Source organism: Arachis duranensis, chromosome 10, assembly GCF_000817695.3.
Source record: "Arachis duranensis cultivar V14167 chromosome 10, aradu.V14167.gnm2.J7QH, whole genome shotgun sequence".
NCBI lineage: Eukaryota > Viridiplantae > Streptophyta > Magnoliopsida > Fabales > Fabaceae > Arachis > Arachis duranensis.
In genome coordinates, this window is record NC_029781.3 from 16,902,723 (window position 1) to 16,914,217 (window position 11,495).

Sequence of the window (11,495 nt, forward strand, 5' to 3'; positions counted from 1 at the left end):
CTTTAATATTATTTTTTTAAAATTCTAATATATTTTTTTTTTCTAGATGTAGTACATGAATTTTATGTATTATTTATTTTAATTCTAAAGTCCAATAACTTTTTTTTGTACAGACATGTTGTTTTTAATATTTATACTATTTTTTATTTTGAACTTCAACCCAATATCTGAGACTTATAAAAAAAATTTAAAACTTGTAAAAAAATAATTAACCTGATTAATAGGTTACTTTTTTAAATTTAGACCATTCAAATAAAATATAATAAATGAAGAGTTCAGATTTAACGAATTCATAAGGTGTGCAGTACTCCTTACTTAGCAAGGAGCGTTTAAGGATGAGCCCTCAATTCTAACCTTTTCAATCTTCGAATAATTTTTTAAATAGCTCTCTAAATCAGATGATGACTATACCAAATGTTGATTTTTAAGCCTATATATGGAAAGAAGAAAATAATATTCATGATAAAAGGGAGTGTTCAATCATTATCAATAGTAATAAGTAATTTGGTAGATCTTATTATATTTTGAGATATTCATTTAAATCTTTAAATAATACAAATGGGGAGCTCATTTGCTGACGTGGCGTTCTACGTTGAGTCTGGGAGTTTATTTGCTTACGTGTCGTCACTAGAAATTTTTAGATTTATATTTATAAATTATAAATTATTATTTGCTCAGATTGTCATTTTCAAATTTTAAGTTTGGGTTGTTTTACTTAAGTTGTTATTTTTTAAATTTTAAATTGTTTTATTTGTTTGTGTTATTTTACTTAGGTTGTTATTTTTTAAATTTCAAATTATTTTATTTAAGTTGTTATTTTTTTAATTTTATTTAGATTTTATTTAGATTGTTCTTTTTTATATTTTAACACTATTTTTTAAAAATCTGTTAATTCTTTTTAGCATAATTTTTTTAAAATTTTGTTGATTTTTTTTTAATTGCAGCTACATAAATTTTTTTAAAGAAATTTAGATTTTTAAAAAAATTTACGTTAATTATTCTTCGGTTGTTACATACTAATATTACAATAAATAAATATTTACGTTAGTTTAGAATTTTAAAATTATTATTTATTTAAGTTGTTATTTTTAAATTTTAAATTTGGGTTGTTTTACTTAGTTTGTTATTTTTTAAATTTTAAATTAAAGTCAACCAAATTTAAAAAAATTTAGTTATGATGCAACTATAAAAGGATAAGTTATGAGATATGTAAAGCACCACAATTTAAAGTACATCAATCCCTTTCTTTACATATATCCAAAATCTCCCTACTTATTCCAATGGCTGATATTCACAAAATTACTGACATCAATCCTACAATCGACAATTTGTGTGTACGTATATGAGTGATATGGTTATGGACACTATCAAGTTACGGAAATTCTCCATTGCCATACTCAATTGAGATGGTTTGACTCGATGAAGACGCGAGTTTTCTACTAATATCCTTTTATCCATGACTCCAATGTTATTTATTTATTTATTTAAATTAAAGTCTATGTACATTGGATTAGATATTAAATAAGTCTATATTTAACTTTTTCTTATGTTATTTTCTTTTTTAAGTAGGTATCGAATAAAACTTGGTGTCATTGATGATTCTGACTGTGCATGTTATGTAGTCTTTGACAAGGAGGCAAAATAAGTTTTGGAAGAGAGTTGTGTAGAGATACTTGATTCACTCCTATTGGTAAGATCTAACCAATATTTATTTCTAAAAGCATTAGTGAAGATATTTTTATTGGTACTTTTTATATTATTTATTATTAATATATTATGTAATATCCTGTAGAAAGGAGATCTATCAGATACACCTACACTTTTACTCAACCTAATTGATAAGATCTTTCTCTTCATCATTGAAGTTCAAATATATGATATTTCATATTTTTCACCTTCTTATAAAGTTAAGAAGATGACTAATAATGTGGATCTCATAAATAAATTCAAAGAGACTCACCCTATTCAAATTGTGAGTATATATAAGTGTACTTCTATTAAAAATTAATTTATTTTTTGCTTTCTTGGTCATTAGTAGTATCTAATTTATAAATAATAATTAATTATAATTTTAGGATGTTGACTACACCGGTGGTTTGTTTCCAATTTCAAAGACATCCTCAATTATTAAAGGGGAGAAAGTAGAAGGTACTAAGGTATTTATTCAAAAAATATTTTTTTTTGTTCTTTCAAAATTAGATCTTAATTTTATTCAAAAAATATTAGTGAGATAAAATCAAATGTTAGAAAGAAGTCTTTAATTTAACGTGATTTTTGTACAGAATTTGTTGCTTGAATTCTCCAATGAAGTTGCGGCCAATGATGAATCTGAATTGTTGGAAAGTGCTATTACACCAACTAAGTGACTATCCTCGGAGTCGGAAGATTCGAAGGTGGAAGGAGATACCTCAACTTGCAAGAAGATCAAGATTGAGAAAGAAACTTGAGAATTTGGATGCACATGTTTTGGAATCTCTTTTAGAGTCTATTTAATAGAATAATGCCAAGCATATGTTTGTTTTGGTGGAAACATTGTCTTTTCTTGAGTTGTTCTTTTTTTTTGGTTATTTTCGATTTTTATGTTTGGAATTTAGAATTTTTTTAAATATAAATTATTTTCGATTTTTATGTTTGAAATTTCGAATTTTTTTAAATATAAATTGAAGTTATTTGGTTATTACTTGTGGTTTTATTTTTAATTTGATTCTCACCGTTGATATTCTGATAATTTTTAATTTAATATTTAATGTCATAAAGTTATAAATTTCTTCTTTGAATTATTATTGATACAATTAAGTTAGTTATTAATTTTTAATGTGTACTTATTTAAAAAAATTTTAATTATAATTTTTAATTAAAGTATTATGTTTATAATTTTAAATTTAAATTCAAGTATACTTTTTTTTTTGAATTTTTACGTAAGCAATTGGATTTGAGAATATTTTTTAAAAATTTATATAATTTATAAGTTACTATGCTAATTACAAAGGATTATAATAAAATAAATAGAATTATCAGTCTTATTAAGATGTGAAATTATTTATACTATTTAAAAAAATGTAATACTGTTTAAATTTTAGAAAAAGTATAATAAAGTTAATACTGTTTATGAATAGTCCATGAAATAATTCGGGTATCACACATGAAGCATATAATAGTCCATGTCATCAGACAAGTCAACAACATCTTCAACAAACATTAAATAATATCTACCAGTTACTATGTTAATATGTTTTTATTACTTAAAGACCAAACATTTAACTTTTTAATTGATCTATTAAAAACAATCATTGGTATATGCTAAATAATTATTATAGATTCGTTGGAGTACACAAATCGAATTAGATTGCAAATGGATGTAAGACAGAATAGGAAGACTATGCTACTTCAAAAGAGACATGGTAAGACAAGCATGATAGATTGTAATTATCACAAAGCTAAAATTTTACTTCTTTTATCTTTAATACTACCTTCATAATATATATTCATAATTTAGCTGATTCAAACATTTAACATATATTCATTTTTCTTTTTTTATAATATAAAGTACTTGATGTATTATCTCTAATGATTACAGGAGCAAGTACATTTAATTCAAATTTAGATACTAAAGAATTAGAAAAAGTATGCATAGCTGAAAAAAAAGACACCTGATACAAAGAGAAACATTTTTGAAGGAATTGACTACAAATCTTTCAAAAAAATTTTAAGAAGTTGAGGATATTACTGAAAATACGACTATTTTAGATGATTCTGTGCAAATTTAATACCCAGCCATATTCGATGTTGCTGAGAATACAGGTAATTTAAGAGGTAGCAATATCAGCACTTTATTATTTACTATTGTTATGCTTTTTATAAACAAAAAATTATCGTTTAGTGTTCAAGTTTTAAAATTCAAACTAAGATATGGTTATATATTATAATTTTTGTATTTGAACATTGATTTATTGTAAAACTTAAATCTTGAGGTTGGCACAATGAAATTGTATTATATGATCTCATCTTTTTAATCTATAAATTGCATTCTTCGGTAATCTTTTATAAATCTTGATAGATATTGGTAACCCAGAATTTTTTGTTGGCATTGTGACGCCATGATGTGGTATGAGGAGAGATCAGAGAAGTCCAAAACAGGATCCAATTTTGAGTTCTCAATATGTTGTATGCGAGGAAAGGTACAACTGCCGTTTTGAAGCACTTGATCGGACGCTCAGGAATCTTATGTCAGTTACCGATCAACATAAGACACATCAACCATTTGGTGGTAAGATTGTTGTTCTAGGAGGTGATTTCAGACAGATACTTCCGGTGATTCCGAAAGGAAGTAGACATGATATATTAGCATCCGCTATTAACTCATCCCATCTGTGGTCATTTTGTAAGGTTTTGAAACTGCATACGAATATGAGGCTTCTAATGTCTTCTTCAGATCAAGACGAAGGTGAAATAAAGATATTTACTAATTGGATACTTGATGTTGGAAATGGAAATATTGGCTCTGTTGTTGGTGATGAATCAGAAGTTGAAATTCCAGATGATCTATTGATTACAACTACTGATGATCCTCTCTCTCATTTGGTAGACTTTGCATATCCAAATTTGTTACAAAACATGTCAGATTACAGGTATTTTCAGAGTAGAGCAATTCTTGCACCCACACTTAAGAGTGTCGAAAAGGTAAACGATTTTGTCTTGACAATCTTTTCAGTGATGGAAAAGGAGTATTTGAGCTCTGACACAACATGTCAAGCTGATGAGAATGAAGATGTAAAACAAGAGTGGTTCACACCAGAGTTTCTAAATGACATCAAATGTTCGGGACTACTCAATCACAAGTTGACTTTGAAGCCAGGAGTGGCTGTAATGCTACTGCAAAACATAGACCAGACTTCAGGTTTATGCAACGGGACAAGATTAATAGTTAACAAACTTGGCAGAAACATAATTGGAGCGACGGTAGTGACCGGTAAAAATATTGGAGATAAAGTGTACATTCCAAGAATGAACTTGATCCCTTCAGATTCAGGATTGCCATTTAAGTTCCAATGGAGACAATTTTCATTAACAGTATGCTTTGCAATGACCATTAACATGAGTCAGGAAGAATCATTATCACATGTACGGCTTTATTTGCCAAAATCAGTGTTCACCCATGGACAACCTTATGTTGCTTTGTCAAGAGTTAAGAGTCGCAGTGGCCTCAGGGTTTTAATTTTAAACGAAGACGGCAATCCAAAGTCATCAACAACAAATGTCGTGTTCAAAGATTTTTTTAATAATATTTAGGTAAGAATAATATTATTTTCATTTTAATAGCATGTTATGATTTACACTTTTGTACAAATCTTTACTATAGATATAACTAATTTATCTATAACTCTTTTTTCAAATTTGAAATGAAATGTATAACAAGGAGCACAACATCCAATGATTTTGTAATGAAGTTAGTAAGATACTAGGTTGTCGATAAATTTTTATTAGCTTTTTGATATAAAATTTAGGGTAAAATTAACATGCTATTATTACAGTTATATATGTTCTTATTTTTTTATCTCCCTCCTTATGATTCAAGAATATTATAAATTTCGAACTCTTCTATTCATATTTTACTTTGTATTTAACACGTTTATTATATAACTACGATGATAGTGTTATACTAAATTTAAAAAAATATATATGATTATAAAATATTATTTTTAATTTAACTTATCAAATTTAAATATAAGCCCGTGCATCGCACGGGTTTAACACTAATTATATTTTGTTTAGTTTTATGTTAATTTTAGTCTGTACCGACTATCGTTTTATTCTGAGTACTTTGGTTTGAGGAGTGCTAAGGGCCAGTAACTTTTGTGTTTTGTAACATCAATTGGTCATCAATAGTATTTTTAATGGTGTGAGAGTAAATCCAATGGTAGTCAACTTTTTAAAAAATTGCTGGCCCCTAAGACTTTTCCCTTTGGTTTTACTCTAACTATTCATAAATATTTTTTTAACACTTTTCTTTTTAAATTGCTTTGTATGGAATAGTTTTTAAAATTTTTAAAATTATTGATTATTTAGAGTATTATATTTGAAATTTGAGTACATAAATACTTACTTTTAAATTAAATTAAAATAAATAAATACATAAATACTTACTTATTTTGCGTGTGCGTGCGTGTGTGTCTCTCCATAACGATATCGTTGTCGACATCCTCTTCTACTCTCTCTCTAATTTCATAAATTAATCATATTAATAGTCAATTAAGACTTCTAGGTGTGTGTTGGAGTGTCACTTAATGTGTCACATTAGTAAATTTTGACTCCATCAATAAACAAAGTCACTCAAACACTAATATAACTAATTTAAAATTTTTAATAGACGAATTTGATTAAAAAAAATTTAGGAACCAATTTGAAGAACGAATGATCTTTCAGGGACTAATTTAATCATTTACTCTTGTTCCGTCCTGGGTTGACCGAAGTGTAAGCCCCTGAGAGATCGCTCGCAGTCCAGACGGAGCTATACGTCATCCAGGGGTAGAGTCAGTAATGAACCTCGATCTCTTGGAACACAGCGGCGGGAGCACCTACACAAAGCACTCCGACGCTCAAGTAAGTATACAGATTAAGGAAATAAAGAGAGTAAAAATGAGAATGAAATCTGTGACCTGACTTGTGGGAAGTATCCTCGGAGTCTTTGACGAGAAGACTTTTGCGTGGTCTAGAAATTTGCGGATAAATCCTCGTTGCAAGTATAGTTTCTAAACCTTCAAAAGTCCTTTCATACAAACGTTTTGGGTGTCACAAGTAACAAACCCCTTTAAAAATTGTTAACCGAGTATTCAAACCTCGGGTCGTCTTCTCAAGGAACTGCGAGGAAGTATGTTCTTATTATTGGTTATAAAGGTTGTAATCGGGGTTTAGAAGGTGAGAAGCAAGTAATTTAAATGATGCGTGAATTAAATGGCAATTAAAAATAAATAATAATTGTAAAACAACTTTTGGCAAGATAAGGAAATTTAGAGGTCTAACTTAGTTATCTCTCTCAACTATAATAAAAGTTGAATCTAACTCCACTTGGTCAATCTTTACCAGGGCAAAGGAAAGTCAAGGGACTAATTAAATTGACCTTTGAATCCTAATTATTTCCTAAGAAAAGGTTGGGATTATTTAGGTTCAGCTCAATTAGCAAGATAACGATTATTAATTACGTTGAGTTTAATAATTGTTGAGTTACTAAATTCTTAATCAGAACCAAAAGGAAAAAAAATAAAATTGCTGGAATAATAAAAATATCCTTAGATGAGAAGTAATTGCAATTTAATTCAAAGAGAATAATTATAAACTGAAAATACCTCAATTATCATTAAATAAAAATGTCATCAACAGCCAATTGGGCAACATCAATCAAACATAATAAAGGCTTCAGAGTAATCAAAATATAAAAGAGAAATTAAATAGTAAAAAGGAATATTAAACCTGGATCGAGAGTCACTCTAGAAAGAGAAGTCCTAAATCCTAAGAGAGAGAGAGGAGAGAACCTCTCTCTCCAAAACTACATCTAAAACATGAAAAGTAAATTATGAGAGGCTTCATTATGAATGGATGCATTCCCCCACTTTATAGCCTCTAATCTGTGTTCTATGGGCCGAAAAATGGGTCAGAAACAGCCCAGAAATCACTTCCAGCGCTTTCTGATCCGTACAGGTCGCGAAAAAGAGGCGCGGCCGCGTCGTCCACGCGACCGCGCGGATTGGGTGTTGGCCAGGTCACGCGTCCGCGTGACCCATGCGTTCGTGTCACCTGGCGTCGGGGCAACTATGGCAAATTATATATCAAATCGAAGCTCCGAACGTTAGCTTTCCAATGCAACTAGAACCACGTCGTTTGGACCTCTGTAGCTAAAGTTATAGCCGTTTGAGTGCGAAGAGGTCAGGCTGGACAGCTTAGCAGTTTCTCCAACTTCTTGCATTCTTTTTACTTTTGCATGCTTCCTTTCCATCCTCTGAGCCATTCCTGCCTTTATAATATCTGAAAACACTTAACACACATATCAAGGCATCTAATGGTAACAAGAGAGGATTAATAATAAGCAAATATAAGATCAAAGAAGCATGTTTTCAATCATAGCATAAAATCAGGAAGGAAAATGCAAAACATGCGAATTGTATGAATAAGTGAGTAAAGAGTTGATAAAAACCACTCAATTGAGCACAAGATAAACCATAAAATAGTGGTTTATCAGTCTTTATAGGTGATTATGGCCAACTTGTTCCGATGTATTTGATAGGTACCGTTACCAGTATCTTTTGGTAGGGCCATGATTCGCTCTGCTTAGTAGGTTCCGTTGTTGTGGATAAGGTTGACCTAGTCAGGAGCTTTTGTTGCAATTTCGTGTTTCCGATTTATATGCTCAGTTTTGATTTTGGCTTTGCCTCCGAGAATATCGGGGTACACGTCATAGCCCCTAATCTCAGCTGGTGTTGTTTGAGGAACACTAGTTGAGCTTAGATAGGTTTGAGTTTGGTTCTTCGTGTTGTCGTTGGGCCTTATTTTTGTTTGGAAAGGTTTTGAATGTTTGGTTTTATTTTGGTGAATCGTGTCGTCTTTATTACACTTTTATTACCGTTTGGGTTCCCCACGTTCTTTAGTGGGCGTGAACTTAAGTTACCCACTAAGATAGTGGGCTTGTAGTAAACGTTTCTTTTAGAACTTACACTTTGCTGCTTCATCTTCTTGTTGTTTTATCCTTGCTATGTCTTCGAAAGGTAAGCATTTCTTTCGTCACTTTTTACTATTACTGCCTTTGCTTATTCATGGCGGGAGAGAAGTTGAAAGAGAAGTTGAAAGTCGTTGAGGTTAGGGAAGGTGATCCCTATCATTGGGTCCATGAGGATGTTAGAACCCGTTCCTCTTCTTTTACTACTGTTGATTCCCTTTCAGAGTTGAAAGGTTTAGACTTCGTGAAAACTGGTTCCAGTGTCGCCGTCGAACTTCTTTCGTGTTCTAATAATGATAGGGTTTGCGAGAAGAGGGGTGATTGGTCGTATTTCTATATGTATACCCCTTGCATGATTGAACTTGGTGTGAAGTTTCCCTTTTTCCCTTTTGAGTGTTAGGTCCTTACTCAATTGAACTGTGCACCATCACAGCTACATCCCAACTCTTGGGCATTCCTTCGCGCTTTTCAGTTCCTGATGGATTACCTTTCCTTTCCTTGTTCTTTACCGTTATTCTTTTCTCTTTTTCAAGCGAAGGGTGTTCGGAAGGGTCTATGGGTTTGCCTTAGCAGCTTCCCTGGCCGTTCCTTGTTTCTTCTTTATAAATCCTCTTTTGAAAACTTCAAATCTTTTTTTGTCAAAGTTCGATCAGTTGAGTCTGAATACCCATTTTATTTGGATGATGAACTAAGTGAAAGGTTTCCCCTTTATTGGTGCTCTGAGCCGAGTCAAATTCTTGAGGCTTCTGAGCGTAGTGAGGAGGAAGATTTTGTGTTGGATTTTCTGGTTGAGAGTGTTGCTGCTGGGGAGTGTATGTCTATTCTTGATATTCTGCGCTTTTGTGATTCGGGTAATATTGAGGGCTTGAGAATTTATATAGGTAATATATTGGTTGTTTTGTTGTTTGTGTTGGGGTTTGCTGTTGCTTTTCTGATGTTGGTCGTGTCTTGTAGGTGGGCGAGTTCCTCTCTTGGATCCTTCAAAGCTACAATCTTTTTTGAACAAGAAGAAAGAAAAGGGTGTTGGCAGGTCAGCTGATCGGAAGGATGGTGGTGAGCAAGCCTTCTCCTCTGTTGCTCGTCCGGCATCCTCATTTAAACGAAAAAAGGATGAGTCATCTTTGGAGATCATTTCGGAGGCCGACCAAGAGGTCGTTGGAGGCGGTGAGCCTGCCTTTAACCGACAAAAGAAGCTTCATGGCTTTATTGCGGGATCCAGTTCTCAGTCTCTTTGGAGTGATCAATTTAACTTTGCTGGACTTTCTGATAGGGCATCTCAGTATCCTGGGGATATGCTCATGACTCGCCGGGTTGGTGTGGAGGCACTTGGCAAGTTTGTTCAGGTTGTTATGTTTTAATCGTGGCTCTTTTTATTCTTTCTTTGTAACCTCGTTCTAATTCCGGAGGGTCCTTTGCAGATTGTTGCTTCTCGTTTGATGTGTGTGGGTCGCACCACCGAGCTTATTGGTGCTGAGCAGCAGGAGGTGGTGGATAAGATTGCTGACTCGGAGAAGCTGTATAAGGCAAGAATTGCTGAGTTGGAGAAGTTAGTAAAGGAGAAGAATGACGTCGTTATTGGTGCTGTTGCTAAGGCGAAAGAATCTGAGGAGGAGGTAACTCTCTTAAGGGACCAGATTCAAGCGTTGCAAACCGAGGTAAAGGAAAGTGATGTGGCCAAAGGTCGGCTCACATCTCGTGTTCATGAATTAGAGGAAAATGGGATGGAGATGTTCTCCTATGGTTTTGAACGTGCTGTGAGTCAAATTTCTCTGTTGGCTCCGGAGTTTGACATTGATCGGCTTGACATGACGAAGATAGTAGTAAATGGAAAATTGGTTGTAGACGGGGCTGTGGAGGAGCATGATGAGAATGCCCCTCCTTCTTAGTTTTAATTTGTCGTTTGTTTATTTTGTACTTTGCTTTTTTGAAAGTGACATTATTGGCTTTTTGAATGTTGGATATTGTTAGTTGAACTTGTTTGCATGTTTGGATATTGAACTTTGTTTGGTGGTGCCGACCATTGTTGGGTCGGTTTATGTTAATATTTCTCTTTTTTTGTTAGATCGCTTTTCTTGCGACTAATATAGCGTGGAGTTTGAATTTTGTTTGGAGAAATCGCATGGGGCTGAATATGATTTATATATTTGAATATTGACAATATATTGTGCGTCAGGCCTCATTAAAACCCACCTTATGCCAAAAACCCTTTTGGGAAAAAAGGCTCAAAAGGGGAAAAAAGAGTACCCTCATTCGCAATTTACATGAGTTAAGATCGGTACACCTTTAGAGAGGATATATTCCAATTTCTTGGTATTCGATTTCCTTGTAGTGTCTGTAGCTGATAAGCCCCCATTCCGAGTACTTTGGACACTCGGAATGGTCCTTCCCAGTTTGCGGCGAGCTTTCCATGTGAAATTGGTCGTCTGGCTTCTTCTATTCTTCGGAGGACTAGGTCGCCTTCCTCGAATGTCCTTGGCACCACTTTCTTATTATGCCTTCTTTCTTCTAGTTGTTTCCGCGCTCGTTGCTTGACAGCGGCTATTTCCCTGTCCTCTTCGGCGAGGTCAAGCTCGGTGTGTCTTACGTTTATGTTATGTAGCTCGTCATATAGTTCGGCCCTTAATGTGGGGATGCCGACCTCGATCGGGATCAGTGCCTCTGAGCCGTAGACTAATTTGAAAGGTGTCTCGCCAGTTGTAGTTTGTATTGTGGTGTTGTAGCTCCATAGTACTTATGAGATGAGCTCTGCCCATTCTCCCTTTGCATTATCAAGTTTTTTCTTTAGTGC

The 11,495-nt window shown here is 33.0% G+C and overlaps 1 protein-coding gene across 1 annotated transcript; it reads left to right on the forward strand.

Moving 5' to 3' along the window:
• The first annotated feature begins 4,107 nt into the window (after positions 1-4,107).
• On the forward strand, positions 4,108-5,289 carry LOC107469289 (uncharacterized). Its single transcript, XM_016088669.3, has one exon. It carries the CDS (start codon positions 4,108-4,110, stop codon positions 5,287-5,289), a length of 1,182 nt encoding a protein of 393 aa, XP_015944155.1.
• Positions 5,290-11,495: the final 6,206 nt, after the last annotated feature.